Source organism: Jaculus jaculus, chromosome 10 (genome assembly GCF_020740685.1).
Source record: "Jaculus jaculus isolate mJacJac1 chromosome 10, mJacJac1.mat.Y.cur, whole genome shotgun sequence".
In the NCBI taxonomy this organism is placed as follows: Eukaryota; Metazoa; Chordata; class Mammalia; order Rodentia; family Dipodidae; genus Jaculus; species Jaculus jaculus.
Window position 1 is genome coordinate 6450988 of NC_059111.1, and position 16600 is coordinate 6467587.

General features: G+C 46.7%; 1 protein-coding gene across 2 annotated transcripts in view; it reads right to left on the reverse strand.

Moving 5' to 3' along the window:
* Myo1e (myosin IE) overlaps positions 1-16600 on the reverse strand; it is a 212607-nt gene that overhangs the window by 24429 nt on the left and 171578 nt on the right. For both annotated transcript variants that reach the window (XM_045160389.1, XM_045160388.1), the window contains exons 17-19: positions 14924-15030; positions 5609-5707; positions 1372-1516 (exon numbers count right to left, since the gene is read on the reverse strand). In XM_045160389.1, the coding sequence (XP_045016324.1) occupies positions 1372-1516; positions 5609-5707; positions 14924-15030 (351 nt within the window). The remainder of the gene's footprint in view (positions 1-1371; positions 1517-5608; positions 5708-14923; positions 15031-16600) is intronic.

The following is a 16600-nucleotide window of genomic DNA, read 5'->3' on the forward strand; positions in this document are numbered from 1 at the left end:
GGTGATAAATACATTTGTGGCCCAGAAAGGATGAGAAAGAGAACAGTTTTTTTTTTTGGGGGGGGGGTTTGAGGTAGGGCCTCAATCTAGCCCAGGCTGACCTGGAACTCACTATATTGTCTCAGGGTGGCCTTGAACTCACAGTGAGCCTCCTATCTCTGCCTCCCAAGTATTGGGATTAAAGGTATGAGAACAGTTCTTATGATCCTATAGATTATTTCAAAGATCAGCTATTCCCCAGCCCCTATTGAAAGCCCAGTGAGTTTAGGAATAAAGAGATAAAGAAAAGCCAAAAACAGACAGATAAACAAAACAAACTCTTTGGTGTCTCATGGTATTTCTTTTTTTCCCTGAGGTAAACTCAACAGACTGTCTTTTTTTTTTTTTTCTTTTATGTGAGAGAACAAGAGCAAGAACGCAAGACAGAGAGAGAGAGAATATTGGCAGCTGGGATCAAGGCAAGAAAAGGAAACCAAAATAAACTTCCTATTTGGTTATGAATTATTCCTATTTGGATATAAATTTCCCAAGCTCAACTGAATCAGAATAAAAAAGAAATATACTGAGGCCATTTTCATTAGACATGAAAATATCACAAGTCTGCACGCAGGCACGGCACGGAACACAGAATTTGGCCTTGCGTTGACAAACCGCTCCGTCCCCTTTAGAGAACAGGAACTGCTCCGTGGGTTGCTTAATGGCGGATGACACAACATTTTCATTTTATATTTGGAAATGAAATTGCTGGGAAGCTACAAATAGTTCAGCGTGGAAAAATGCTACCACAAGCTTTTCATAAATGGGCTCTATCGGTGCAAGCGACTCATTTATTTAATAGTCTCATGGTTTGCTGGGCCATTCGGTGTAGCCGCGACCACTCCGAGTCTCAGGTCCATCCCACAAAATAGAAAATGAGGGAGAGAGAAAGAAACCGAGATGAGATTGGGATTTTCCATTTCTTCCAGCATTCGAAGTACCCACGTTAGTTAGTACCCACTGAGCTGATGACCCGTTTTGCCAAGTTCGCTGCTAATTCTTGCATTGGAGTCTTGTGATGGTTACGGGAACCTCAAGAAATGATGCAAAAACTCAGTTCCCACTATTTCCCCAACTTAAAAAAAGCTACGTCTTTCCTCCAGAGCCCAGGGCAGCAGAATTACCGTGGGGCGTGGCGGGGCTGCCGCCCACATGCAGACAGCGACCCACGGAGGGGCAGCAGGGCAGGCGGTGAACCCCTTGGACTGAGAGGGGAGCAGGGTGTCCTTGAAACAACGACACCTGAGACGCGTGAGGCAGGAAGCGAAGGGGGAGCCTTGGCGGGCACAGGTGCCACAGGCAGAGAAGTGCCTGAGGCTGGCGCGGGGCGCTCACCGATTCTGGGGCCTTGATGAACACTTTACTCTTCCCCAGCTGGAACTGGTCACTGTCCATGTTGACAGACTGCAGCAGGTGGAGGACGCCCTGTTTCTCGTCGCCTCTCCACACGGGCCAGGTGGCTTTGGTCAGGATGGCATACCTATGAAGATTAGGGGTGAGGGTCACGCTCAGGGGGGCCACCCCGACTCTCTGTGGGAAGGAGCAGCCTCGGCCTGCTCGGGGCACGGCTGCTGTCACTGGGTACCAGCGACACCCTAGCCTCTGCTTCAAGACCCGGGGACGGGCCTCGATGACTCGGAAAGTCCCCCGCACCTGGACACTCCTTGCAGCCTTTGCTCTCCTCCGACCCTGTCTTCTGTTTCCACATTAACGTCCTGGGGAAAATCTGCTGTTACCGTCTTAAAAATATTTTTACTGCCTGGCGTGGTGGCGCACGCCTTTAATCCCAGCACTCGGGAGGCAGAGGTAGGAGGATCACCGAGAGTTCGAGGCCACCCTGAGACTACACAGTGAATTCCAGGTCAGCCTGAGCCAGAGACCCTACCTCAAAAAAAAAAAAAAAATGTCCCCCAAAGTATTTTTATTTATTTATTTACGAGAGGGAGAGAGAGAGAGAGAGAGAGAGAGAGAGAGGGGTAGAGAGGGAGAATATGGGCACATCAGGGCCTCTAGCCGCAGCCCACTAACCCCAGACGCTGCGTGCACCACTGCGTGCATCTGGCTCTACGTGGCACTAGGAGAGCGGACTGGGACATTCGACTCTGCAGGCAGGTGCCCTAACCTCTGAGCCGCCTCCTCAGCCCCTGGTTTCCTGTTGATCACCGTCGCAAAACACCATGCTGGGGTTGGGGAGAAACACAGCCTTTTTCTCCTGATGCCACCACCACCACCAGTATTTCTCCTCTGCCACCCCCTCCTCCTCACTTATTTTTTGGGGTCTTTTTTTGAGGTAGGGGCTCGCTCTAGCCCAGGCAGACCTGGAATTCACTACGTAGCATCAAGGCTGGCCTCTAACTACCTCAGCCTCCCGAGTGCTGGGATTCAAGGCGTGCGCCACCACGCCTGGCTGAGTTTATTTATTTATTTATTTATTTATTTTTGAGACAAGGGCTCCTATATCCAGGCTGGCCTCAAACTCACTATATATAACTGAGGATGATTTTGAACTTCTGATCCATCTGTTTCTCTCTCTCTCTCTCCCTCGAGTGCTGGGGTCACAGTTGTGTGCTACCAACTCTGGTTTATGTAGTGCTGTGGCTCAAACCCAGGGCTTTGGGCAGGCTAGTGGGAAGGTACCCTACCAACTGAGCCACATCCCCCACCTTCTGTATTAAGGGAAATTAAATATAGAAAACACAGTATAATTCTACAGGCTCATTGGAGAAGTTAGAAAGACATCATACTTTAAGAACCCTAAATTTTATCATTTTCAAAAACAAGTAATGCAGGGCTGGAGAGATGGCTTAGTGGTTAAGGTGCTTGCCTATGAAGCCAAAGGACCCAGGTTCGATTCCCCAGGACCCACGTCAGCCAGATGCACATGGTGGCACATGCATCTGGAGTTAATATGCAGTAGCTGGAGGCCCTAGCACGCTCATTCTCTCTGTCTCTGCCTCTTTCTCTCTCTCAAATAAATAAAATATATATACATATATATTTTAAAATCACATGAAATTTAAGCAAGGGGGCTGGAGAGATGGCTTAGCAGTTAAGGTGCTTGTATGAAAAGCTGAAGGCCCCATGTTCAACTCTCCAGATCCCACATAAGCCTGATGCACAAAGGTGAGGCAAGTGTAAGGTTGCACATGCCCAATAGGTGGCACAGTGTCTGGAGTTCAATTGCAGTGGCTGAGGTCCTGGTGCACCAATTCTCTCTTTCTCTCTCTCTTAAATAATAAAAAAAAAATCTAGGAGTGGTGGTGCATGCCTTTAATCCCAGTGCTTAGGAGGCAGAGGTAGGAGGATTGCTGTGAGCTCGAGGCCACCCTGAGACTACAAAGTGAATTCCAGATCATCCTGGGCTAAAGCGAGACCCTACCTCCAAACACCAAAATAACAACAACAACAACAAAATTAAACAAGGATTAAAAATTTTTGAAGTGGGCTGGAGAGATAGCTTAGCGGTTAAGCGCCTGCCTGGGAAGCCTAAGGACCCTGGTTCGAGGCTCAGTTCCCCAGGACCCACGTTAGCCAGATGCACAAGGGGCACACGCATCTGGAGTTCGTTTGCAGTGGCTGGAAGCCCTGGCGCGCCCATTCTCAATCTCACTCTCTCTATCTGCCTCTTTCTCTCTCTGTCACTCTCATATAAATAAATAAAATTGAACAAAAATTTTTTTTGAAGTTAAGTACCTTAAATTTATTTTTTTGGTAGGCTAAATATTTTCTCCTATAATTGCTTTCTTACTGTTAATTCGCCCAGTCAAGTCTTATGTAACAATTATCACAAGTTCGTAAACTTTATGTTATACTAGACAAACAGTATACTAAACTTGTGACTGTGGATAGATTCTACAATAAGTAATGTTAAAAAGAATTCTATTATAATTCAGTTATTAAAAAAGACAAGTAGCTGGGCGTGCTGGCGCACACCTTTAATCCCAGCACTCGGTAGGCAGAGGTAGGAGGACTGCTGTGAGTTCGAGGCCACCCTGAGACTCCATAGTGAATTCCAGGTCAGCCTGGGCTAGAGTGAGACCCTACCTCCAAAAACCAAAAAAAAAAAAAAAAAAAAAAAAAAAAAAAAAAAAAATGTTAAAAAAAAAGAAAAAAGCCCTGAAAAAAAGAAATAAATAAGACAACCAAAAAAGCAAAGAATCCAAACAGACATTTCTCCAAAGAAGAAATAAAAATGGCCAATAGGTACAGGGAAAGATGCAAATTTCATTTGCCATCTGGAAAGTGCAGATGGAAGCCACAGCGAGATGCCCGTTGCACCCACCAGGAAGGTCAGTCACATATTAGCGTGCGTCCACGAGGCCTGGGATGAAACGAAACCTCAAGTGCTGTTGGGATACCACGCAGTGCACCCACTTTGGGAAACAGCCTGGCAGTCTCTCAGAAAGGTTACACATAGACTTACAATGTGACTTGGCACTTTTAGCAGCAATAACAATGATGATGATGATAATAATAATAATCCATGTTTAGATATACATCTAAGAAGACGAAAACCTATGTCCTTACTAAAACTTATACAAGAATTTTCACTGCTGTCTTATTTATAATGGCCAAAAAAGTGGAAGTAACTGATATTTCCCAATTAATGAATGAACCAAAAAATGTGGTGTATCCATATAATACAGTGTTACCCATGAATAACCGTGAAGTGAGGACAGGCTCTATCACCTTGAGAACCCTGATCAGATGGGAGAGGCTGACAACGAGGGACATGGCTGCTTATACAGAAAACAGATTACTGACCACCTAGGATGGGGAACAGAGGAGAGCAGACAGAGTAAGAAATCCTCTACAATTCATTGTGGTGATGGATGCTGAGGGGTTTGAATGCACAGTGCCCCCACAGGCTCATGTGTTTGAGCACTTAATTGATCTCCAGCAGGTGGCGCTGTGTGGAAAGGCTGTGGCACCTTTAGGAGGAAGTGGCTCACTGGGAGTGGCCTTAGAGGTTTTGCAGCCTGGCCTCACCTCATTCATTCTCAGCTGAGGAATGTATTCCTGCTTCTTCTTTCCCCCCCCTAAATATATTATTATTATTATTTTAAAATATTTTGTTATTTATTTATTTGCGAGAGAGAAAGACATAGGGAGGGAGACGCGTGCGCCATCTTGTGCATCTGGCTTACGTGGGTCTTGGGGAATTGAACCAAGGTCCTTTGGCTTGGCAGGCAAATGCCTTAACTGCTAAGCCACCTCTCCAGCCCTAAATATATTATTTTTATTTTTCCTTTGTGAGAGAGGAGAGAGAAAGAATGGGCGCACCAGGGCTTCCAACCACTGCAAACAAACTCCAGACGCATAGGCCACCATATGCATCTGGATTACATGGATTCTGGGGAATTGAACCTGGGTCCTGAGGCTTTGCAGGCTGATGCCTTAACTGCTAAATCATCCCTCTAGCCCAGTATCCCCACTTCTTGTTGGGTATTTGGTCACAACAATAATGTAGATGTTCAACCCTAAATACATTAAAAACTATTGAATTAAGTACTATATATACACCAATAAACCTGTTTGGGAAAAAAAAAATCTAGAGTCACTGGCCCATTACCTCTGCAGGAACTTCTTAAAGATGCGTCGGTAGGCATAACCAGCCCTCCTCACTCGGATGTTTTCTTTCAGACCCAGATATTCCACTTGATGCTTTACCCTAGAGAGGAGAGGATGAGGCCTGGACATTACTGGATAATCCTGTCACCTTGCCTTCTTACCAACCATCCCCAAAAGCCCCGAGTCCCAAGCGGCAGGGAAACACATTTACAAGATTGTAATTTACAGTCTCCAGAACGCAGCTAGCTTCTTAGATTCTGTAATATTAACTAAAATAGTATCAGGAACTACTGGATAACACCTACTTCAAAGAGTAATAGTAAAAAAAAAGCCCAAAGCCACGCATGCACCTCTAATTTTAGGGTTACTTGACCCCAGGAGTTTGAGGCCAGCCTGGGCAACACTGTGAGATGCACATCTCACAGACAGAAGTGGGGCTGGACAGATGGCTTAGTGGTTAAGGTGCTTGCCTGCACAGCTAAAGGACCCAGGTTTCATTCCCCAGGAACCACATAAACCACATGCACAAGGTAACACATGTATCCAGAGTTCGCTTGCAGCAGCTAAAGGCCCTGGTGCACCTATTTTTTCTTTTTCCATCTACCTTTCTCTCTCTTCAAATAAATAAATAATAAAATTAATTTTAAAAAGTTTTTTTTAAGCCGAGAATGGTGGGGCACACCTTTAATTCCAGCTCTCAGGAGGCAGAGGTAGAAGGATCGCCATGAATTCAAGGCCACCCTGTGAATACATAATGAATTCCAGGTCAGCCTGAGCTAGAGTGAGACCCTACCTTGAAAAACCAAAAAAAACAACAACAACAAAAAAAAAAACAACAGTTTTTTTTTTTAAAAGAACAGAAATGAGTAAAAATGAAGAATAAAAACAAATATACTTACCACTCAGATTATGAACAACACTATTGTTTCTTTCAGAGAACTAAAGAACTTTTAACTTTTAAAAAATATGGTGCTGAGGGTGTTTTGTTACTGAATTTAATAAAGACTTGATAAATACATTTCTAGGATTGTTCAAATACCAGTGAAGTTACATGAAAGTTACATGAAACCATTAATTTCAAATCAGTTTAAAATGGTCTAAAATAAAGCTGGGTATGGTTGCACACACCTTTACTCCCAGCACTTGGGAGGCAGAGGTAGAAGAATTGCCACGAGTTCGAGGCCAGCCTGAGACTCCATAGTCCAAGTAGCCTGGGCTAGAGTGAGACCCTACCTCAACCCCCCCCGCCCCAAGACAGTCTAAAATATAACTGAATTACACCTCTAGTTTTTAATGTTAAATTTATTTATGTGCATGTGTGTATGGGTGTATTAGGGTCTCATGCCACTGCAAACGAATGCCCACCTGGCCTTATGTGGGAGGTTGGGGAATTGAATCTTAGCCAGCAGGCTTTGTAAGTAAGCACTTCTAGCTGCTAAGCCATCTCCCCAGACTCTAGATGTTGTTTTTTAATTTAATTGATTAACGCATCAATTAATTAATCTGAGAGAGTGAGAATGGGCACCAGGTCTGCTGCTGCAAACGAACCCCAGATGCATGGACCACTTGGTACATCTGGCTTTATGTGGACACTGGGAGCTTGAACCCAGACCACTGGGTTTTGCAAGCAAGTGCCTTTCAGCCCTGAGCCATCCCTCCAGTCCCCCTAGTTTTTCTCCCCTCTTTTTTGGGGTGGGGTCTATTCTAGCCCAGGCTGACCTGGAATTCATTATGTAGTGTCTCAGGGTGGCCTCGCACTCACAGCGATCCTCCTACCTCAGCCTCCCAAGTGCTGGGATTAAAGGTGCGCGTTACTACGCCTGGATCTAATTGGTTTTATAATAGTAACAATCTAGTGATACATTTTTTTTATTTTTAAAAATATTTATTTATTGAGGGAGGGAGGGAGAGAGAGAGAGAGAGAAAGAGAGAGAATGGGCACACCAGGGCCTCCAGCCACTGCAAACTCCAGATGCATGAGCCCCCTTGTGGATCTGATTGATGTGTGTCCTGGGGAATCAAACTGAGGTCCTTTGACTTCGCAAGTAAACGCCTTAACCACTAAGCCATCCCCCCAGCCCTGGTGATGCAGTTTTGATATTGTTTGCCGAATACTTCTACACCGATGCTCTCTCTCCCTCCCTCTCTCTCTCTAACACACACACATTTTTGTATCAGGAAAGAAAAAAGACTGACTTAATATGCCTAGAAGGGCTGAGGGGCTGTGAGCAGACACGTACCGTGAGAACCCTAGCCCACTAAGGAGGAGAGTGCCTGAACCCCGCAGACAGGTACAGAGCGCCTGCTTAATGATCCACACTGGAGAGAGAAACGGGGGCCTGTGTTGCATATTACGTGGCTGAATCTAGACGCTTGGGAACATACTGTTTGAGAAAAAAGTGCCAGGCATGGTGGCGCACGCCTTTAATCCCACCACTCGGGAGGCAGAGGTAGGAGGATCGCCGTGAGTTCAAGGCCACCCTGAGACTACAGAGTTAATTCCAGGTCAGCCTGGACCAGAGTGAGACCCTACCTTGAAAAAAAAAAGAAAGAAAAGAAAAAAAAGAGAAAAAAGTAAACTCTCTCTTGAAGACAGGAGGTGAGAACTATGCTGAGGAAGGAAGGTAGCCCCTACACTCCCCAACTGGTATATTTGGTATCAACTGATGCGGGCGTGCAGACAACGGGCCTTTGTGAGCTGCTGTGCTGGGAAGGTGGTCAGCGGTATTCCCATGCTCTGATCCAGGTTCCTGACAGCTGACTCCCCAGCAAGGACCTCATGGAAAACCATTATTTCCAAGCATTGTGTTTGCCTATGACTGTTAAGTGCCAGCCACACACAGTCTCTAGGAAAGGTGGTGGAGACCCCCCAAAAGGACCATCCATTGAGTCTTGCAAGAGACCACACAGCATGGAGCTAGGTTCCTGGCACCACGTGATCTCTGCCTCATGTCTTCCACTTAATGAGGTTTCTTCCTTCCCTCCTTCCCTCCTTCCCTCCCTCCCCCTCCCTCCCTCCCTCCCCCTCCCTCCCTCCCTCCCTCCCTCCCTCCCTCCCTCCCTCCCTCTCTTCCTTCCTTTCTTTCTTCAAGGTAGGGTCTCACTCTAGTCAGGCTGACCTGGAATTCACTATGTAGTCTCAGGGTGGCCTTGAACTCATGACAGTCCTCCTACCTCTGCCTCCTCAGTGCTGGGATTAAAGCCGTGCGCCAACATGCCTGGCCCATTAAATGGGTTCTTAATCTCTAGTTGAGTACCTTCCACGGGAAGCAACTCAGTTCCCTGCATGAGTGACAGAAATAGGAACCCATTCTAGATGACTGCTCTAATACATTCCCAGCTACAACTGGAGAGGGAGGTGGATTTTCACAGCAAGAAGATGGCATTACCCACTGGATACAGGAGCTCTTCTCTCCCATGAATCACACAGGAAAAAAAAAAAAAAAAAAAGCCTCATGTTAAGACCTTGTTTCATCCATCACATCTACTGTGGGGTCTTTCTATATAAAAGTCTAACAACTCTGGGCTGGAGAGATGGCTCAGTGGTTAAGGCGCTTGCCTGCAAAACTCAAGGACCCAGGTTCGACTCCCCAAAACCCACATAAACCAGATGCACATTGTGTCTTGAGTTTGTTTGCAGTGGCTGGAGACCCTGGCACTCCCTCCCTTTCTCTCTCTTGTGCACGTTAATAAATAAACTTAAAAAATGTTTTCTAAAAAGTCTAACAAATCCTGTAATGTGTAAAACTGTGTCAGCAGAGGGTCCAGGCTGCCTTCTCCATGCCTCTCGAGTGCCACTACCTGGCAGGCACTGGACAGACACAACCCAGTTGCTTTCCAAGGCCCCATTTCTGCCCAGTGGGAGGACCCCTCTCCTCTGCCCTCCCGCAGACAGGCCACGGCCTGAGAAGTCTGCAAAGGCAGCGAGTCAGAAGCCAACGTGAGCAACTTTGCCAGAAGCCAAACAAAAACACATTTCCAACAGGAAAAGAAAACCCCCACACCCCGTAAAGCTGTGAACCGAGTAGCCCTCTCCACCAAGAGCTTCAATTGAGCATGTCATCCCCACCAGCGACTCCCAGGGCTCCACAGACGGAGGGAAGCCGTTTGTGAAGTGACGGACGGGGAGCCCGGGGAGCCATCCTGCTGGAGGTAGAAACCCCATCGACCAACTCACACCTTGAACGTCTTTAAACCAGGTCATCCTAATGCTCAACATGCTCTTTGCTGAAATTCAAGTAAGCACAGCCATGGAGGAGGAGGGGGGGGGAGGGGGAGGAGGAGGGAAAGAGCAGGAGATACAAGGAGAGGAAAGTGCTGTGGTGAAATTCTATGAGGATTTCTGCTTGGAATAGCTCTGCCTTAATTTCTCCATTTTCTTCTTAATTTAAAATTTTTAAAAATTTTTATTATTTGAGACATCTTAATTTTTTTAAAAAAAGATTTATTTTTACTTATTTATTTCAGAGTGACAGAGAGAGAGAGAGAGAGAGAGAGAGAGAGAGAGAGAGAGAGAGAGAGGGAATGAATGGGCATGCCAGGGCCTCTAGTCACTGCAAATGAACTCCAGATGCATGTCCCACCTTGTCCATCTGGCTTACGTGGGACCTGGAGAATTGAAACTGGCTCCTTTGGCTTCACAGGCAAGTGCCTTAACCGCTAACCCATCTCTCCAACCCCCCAAGTTTTTAATTAGTATTTTTCATTAGAGAGAGAGAGACAGATAGACAAACAGAATAGGTGCACCAGAGCCTCTAGCCACTGCAAAAGGACTTTTAATGCATGCACCACTTTCTGCATGTGGCTTTATGCGGGTGCTGTGGGCCGAACCCATGGAGCTGAACTTTACAAGCAAGTCCCTTTAACCAATGAGCCATCTCCCCAGCCCACCTTCTCTGATTTCCAACAAATCAGGTTGAGTGTTGTGCAAATGTGCAGTGGCTACCCCATTAGTTCTTTACAAGAGAGCCTTTGAGCAGGGAACTTGACTTCAAGTCAGGGAGTGGCTCTTAGAAGACTAATGAGCTTTTTTTTTTTTTTTTTAAGAGAGAAAATTGGCATGCCCAGGCCTCTAGCCACTGAAATTGAACTCCAGATGCATGTGCCATTTTGTGCACTTGGCTTTATGTGGGTACTGGGTAATCAAACTCAACGCATTAGGCTTTATAGGCCAATGCCTTAACCGCTAAGCCATCTCTCCAGCCCACTAGCCACCTTTTTTTTTTTTTTCAAGGTAGGGTCTCACTCTAGTCCAGGCTGACCTGGAATTCACTACATAGTCTCAGGGTGGCCTTGAACTCACCATGATCCTCTTACCTCTGCCTCCCGAGTGCTGGAACTAAAGGTGTGCGCCACCACGCCCGGCAGCACCTTTTTTTGAGACAGGGCCTCTCATGCGTCAGGAGCTCAACAATTAGGCGGCACTGGCTGACCAGTGAGCCCCAGGGATCCAGCACTGAGATTACAGGCGCGCGCCTCTACACCCAGTGTTTGTACATGAGAGCCAGGGCCTGAACGCAGGTCCTCACTGAGCATCCCAGGCCCACAGATGACATGTTTTCATGGAAGGCCATTTTCTGGGAGAAGTGAGGGAAGCAAAGATGGATGTTTGCCATGGAGGAAGAGGGGACTTAGCAATAAACTGCTCTCAAATTCTCTGTGGAGCTTTGTTTTGGAGGTTGCCCATGACTCCACCTTTGTCCGGTGTGTAGGGCACGTGCATGCGCGTGGGTGGATGGGCCCCCTGGGGTGCACGTGAGTGACCTGACAGCCATGGGAGGATCTCACTGAAGGATATTTTATTTTATTTCTTTTTAATTTTCTAAAATTTGAGTGCCGAGAGAGTGAAGACTGTGGGTGTGTCAAGGCCTCTTGCCAGTACAAATGAACTCCAAACACATGCGCCACTTTGTGCAGCTAGTTTTTACATGGACACTGGTGAGCTGATCCCAGGCTTGCAGGCTTTGCAAGCAAGTGCCTTTAACTGCTGAGCCTTCTCCCCAGCCCTGATCTTTAATTAAAACAACAACAAAAAAAAAAACCAAAAAAACAAAAAAACAAGAAACTGGGATAGAGAGATGGCTTAGCGGTTAAGGAGCTTGCCTGCAAAGCCAAAGGATCCAGGTTCGATTCCCTGGGGACCCACGTAAGCCAGATGTACAAGGTAGCGTATGTGTTTGGAGTTCATTTGCAGCAGCTGGGGACCTTTCTATCTGCTTCTCGCTCTCTCAAATAAATAAATTAAAAACAAACAAACAAAAAAAGCAAAACAAAATAAGAAACTGAGGATGGGGAGACAAAGTGTCCCACACTCAAGCCGACTAGTAACCGGCAACAGCAGGTTGCGGCTCTTCTAGGCCCCAGTCCAGACTGGCACCACACAAGTCCTCAAAGTGGGGTACCTGGCTACCATCACCAGCTTCCCTGGGAAGTTAAAATGCACATTCCAGGATGGGGAGATAGCTTAGTCGGTAAAGAGCTTCAATCCCCAAAAGTCATGTTAAGGAGCTGGGTGTTCCTTTAATCCCAGCCCTGCAAAGGAGGCAGGCAGCCCACGGGGCTCACTGCTTAGCCCGTCTGCTTCTCTTGGAGAGCTGCGGGCCAGTGAGGGGCACGGGGCGCGCGGACCAAAGGGAGTGGGAGGGAGTATGATCAAAACACATTACCCACACGATACAAATTGTCAACGGAGCCGGGAGTGGTGGCGCACACCTTTAATTCCAGCAGAGGTAGGAGGATAGCTGTGAGTTCGAGGCCATCCTGAGACTACATAGTGAATTCCTGGCCAGCCTGGGCCAGAGTGAGACCATACCTTGAAAAACAAAAACAATAAACAAGCCAACAAACAAAAAGATTGTCAACAAACATAAAATTAAAAGAAAGACTGGGGCTGGAGAGATGGCTTAGCTGTTAAGCACTTGCCTGTGAAGCCTAAGAACCCTGGTTTTAATGCTCAATTCCCCAGGACCCACGTCAACCAGATACACAAGGGGGTGCATGCATCTGGAGTTCCTTTGCAGTGGCTGGAGGCCCCGGCGCGCCCATTCTCTCTCTCTATCTGCCTCTTTCTCTCTCTGTCTGTCGCTCTCAAATAAATAAATAAAAATAAACAAAAAAAAATTTAAAAACAGACTGGAAAAATAGGATGGAAGGCTCCTACATCTGTCCTGTAGGCTCTGTAAGATAAGAAAACAGGCTGTACCATTAAGTGGTTTTGTTTTGAGTTTCTTTTTTCTTTTCTTTTTTTTGAGGTAGGGTCTCACACTAGCCCAGGCTGACCTGACCTGGAATTCACTATGTAGTCTCAGGATGGCCTTGAACTCATAGCGATCCTCCTACCTCTGCCTCCAGAGTGCTGGTTTTAAAGGCGTGAGCCACCACACCCGGCTTTAAAAAAAATTTTGCAAGTAGGGTAAGATAGAAGAGAGGCAGAGAGAATGAGTGTACCAGGGCCTTCAGATACAGTCACCTCTTTGCACTTCTGGCTCAATGTGGGAACTGGGGAGTCAAGTTGGGGTTATCAAACTCTGCAGGCAAGTGCCTTAACCACTGGACCATCTCTCCAGCCCTGAGGTTTGTTCTTGGAGATAGGGTCACATGTAGCCGAGGATGACCTTGAACTCCTGATTCTTCCTGCCTCCACTTTTCAACTACTGGGATTACAAACAAGCACCACCAACGCTCTGTTGATGCACTGCTGGGGATCGACCCCTGGGCTTCACGCAGACTCCCCATTGAGCCACATCCCCAGCCCACCTAAAGCCTTAAGAATAAAATAATAGCCGGGCACGCTGGCACACACCTTTAATCCCAGCACTCGGGAGGGCAGAGGTAGGAGGATTGCCATGAGTTCAAGGCCACCCTGAGACTACAGAGTGAATTCCAGGTGAGCCTGAGCTAGAGTGAGACCCTACCTTGAAAAAGAAAAAAATGAAAAATAAAACAATACCCTTCAGACAGTGACTGTTTGGCCTGGGTGGGCTTGTCTCGTCATCTTTGTTTTTCACTCTGTCATCTCCCTGCTACATAGGATGGAGAATCTATTATTGACTGCCATGGTTGGAAATGAGCTCGCTGCGTGCATGGGAAAGGGCCTTGCACCTGCCTCTCACAGGAGGCCGTCCCTGTGGATTTTAAGCCTAGTCTTTCCTCTGTTAACTCTGAGTTAGTCACCTGAGCAAGGCAATCCTATTTTCTTGTCTCTAGGAGAACAGAGGTAGCATTCAGCTAGACTCACAGCTTAGGACAAGCTGACCAGCCGCTGCACCTGGGCGCGACCCTCTGGGCAGTCACCCCACCATGACAGCTTTCTCAGACCCCTTCCCAAGCTCCCAGGGCAGCGAGGTCAGGCCTCCTGGGCGTGTGGGTCTGCATGTCCCCGCTGCACACAAGCCGCATGTTCCCCAGTCAGCATCTTCAGTTCCCCACGGAGCATCCTCGTTGCATTTTGCACGGGCCACCTCCCTAAATGCCAGGCGCGGGAGCCTCGTCGGGCCTCACGCTGAGAGGGCGTCTGACAACTGGTGGTCCGTAGCTGTCTATTCTGCCACATCCCTCCCAGTCACTCTGCTCTTTTTTTTTCTTTAAAGATTTTATTTTTATTTATTAGCGACAGAGAGAGTGAGAGAAAGAGAGACAGGGCGAGAGAGAGACAGATACATGTGCCACTGTATGCATCTGTCTTATGTGGGACCTGGGGAATCGAACCTGGGCCCTTAGGCTTCACAGTTATGTGGCTTAACCACTAAGCCATCTCTCCAGCCCCACTCTGCTCTTTCATGGGGTGCGGAGGCAGAATTCCAGAGCCTCTAGCCTAAATCTCTACCCTAAATCTTCAGGAGCTACAGGGACCAACAATTCACCCTAAACCCTCTCTTTGGTCTTTTCCTCTGAACCCCCCGAGCTCAGCGTCGTAGGCCACATCCTGTGGGTGACAGTCAGGAATCATGAGTGCTGAAAATGTTCAAATGGAGCCTCAAACTAATTTTAAAACCAGCATGACTCTGAGGTATTAGGGTTTTGTTTTATTTTTTCCATCTGCACCCAGAGTAGCCAAGAGCAACATCATAAATTGCTAATTCTGAACAGAATAGTACTTGTAATGTCTTAAGAAATGACGGGGCCGGGGGCGGGGTGGGGTGGGATACTACAGACACTCTCAGCAATAGAGACAGGAGGTACCAGAGCAACAGGCATGAGTGGGCACGTGAAACCACTCTTGCCTGTGGTGTAAACTGGCTCATCTCGGGCAGAGACCAAAGTGTGCCAGGTCCACTTCGGTGGGCCTCCACCTCCCCTCCTGCCCCTTGCACCGTACCTGCTTTCTTCCCAGTCTTTGGGCTTCTTGGTTTCATTTGGTTTTATGCAGCGAATGTAGTGGGGAGTGCATTTCATGAGAGTGCCCACAAGGTCATTGGCTTGTTTCTAGACAGGAAGAACAATGTCAGTTAGCAAAGGAACTTTCTCGGCAGCAGACCAACTTTCAAAAGGAGACTTGTAAAACTTCAGCATGGAGATGCATGGCCAGAAACCTATCTGCATGACAGCCTGTTCATTAAGTTTAAGACAGGTCTAAGCTTCCTTAAGGTTCTGTTCTTTTCTATGATGATTCTCAGATGGGTTGGAAATTTGATCATTGAAAGTAGTTATGTATTTTCTGTACTTTTTTCTTTTTTCTTTTTTTTTTTTTTTTTTTCGAGATAAGGTCTCACTGTACCCCAGGCTGACCTGGAATTCACTATGGAGCCTCAGGGTGGCCTCGAACTCACGGCGATCCTCCTACCTCTGCCTCCTGAGTGCTGGGATTAAAGGCGTGCGCCACCACGCCCGGCATTCTGTACATTTTTTAAAGTTGTGATTATGAAAAATTAGATTTTAAGCCTTTAAAAATGATTTATTTGGGAGTGATGCAGACAGAGAGAGAGAGAAAGAGAGAGAGAGAGAGAGAGAGAGAGAGAGAGAGAGAGAGAGGGAGAGAGAGAGAGAAAGAATGGGTGCTAGGGCCTCCAGCCACTGCAAACTCCAAACACACATGCTACCTTTTGCATCTGGCTTACGTGGGTCCTGGGGAATTGAACCTGGGTCCTCTGGCTTTGCAGGCAAGCACCTTAACCACTAAGCCATCTCTCTAATCCCTGTACAGCTATTTAGTGGGGAAAAAGGAAGTTTGTCAGTGACTTAATAAGTTAAGTTCAATGTGCATTGTCTGAGGGTCTTTGCAAATAAATTGTTTTAATTGATTTTTTTTCTTTTGGTTTTTCAAGGTAGGGTCTCCCTCTTGCCCCGGCCGACCTGGAATTCACTAGGTAGTCTCAGGTTGGCCTCAAACTCATGGTGATCCTCCTACCTCTACCTCCCAAATGCTGGGATTAAAGGTGTGTGCTACCACACTTGGCGTTTTATTTTATTTTATTTTTATACAGTCTCATGTAGTCTAGGCTGGCCTCAAACTCACTATAAAGTAAAGAATGACCTTGAAAGTTCTCATTCCTGTCCCATAACCTCTCAAGTGCTGGGATTATAGGCAAGTGCAACCATGCTGTGCTATCATTAACTTCCAAATTATTTATTAAAATGATGGAAATCCAGAGTTTAAAGGACATGTGATTCATAAAAATCTCAGATTTCATAAACATCTTATGTGGCATTTCATTCAATGTCTTTCCCAATCCTTTACAAACCTGTAGCCTGAGTGCTCTTTTTTTTTAAGAAAAATTTGTTTATTTACAAGGAGAGAGAATGAGAAGACCAGCTGCAAACCAACTCCAGATGCATGCACCACTTTGTGCATCTGGCTTTACATGGGCACTGGGGAATCGAACCTGAGTCATTATCCTTTGCAAGGCAAGCCCTAGGCCCCTGAGCACTTTCTTTGTGTCAGGTAAGGCTTGCTTCCTGACAAAGCTAACGTACCCCATATAAAATCACCTGTCACTAATGCACTGGGGGGCCCCACAGAGAATTGAGTTTAAACACACAAAGCCACATAAATAAA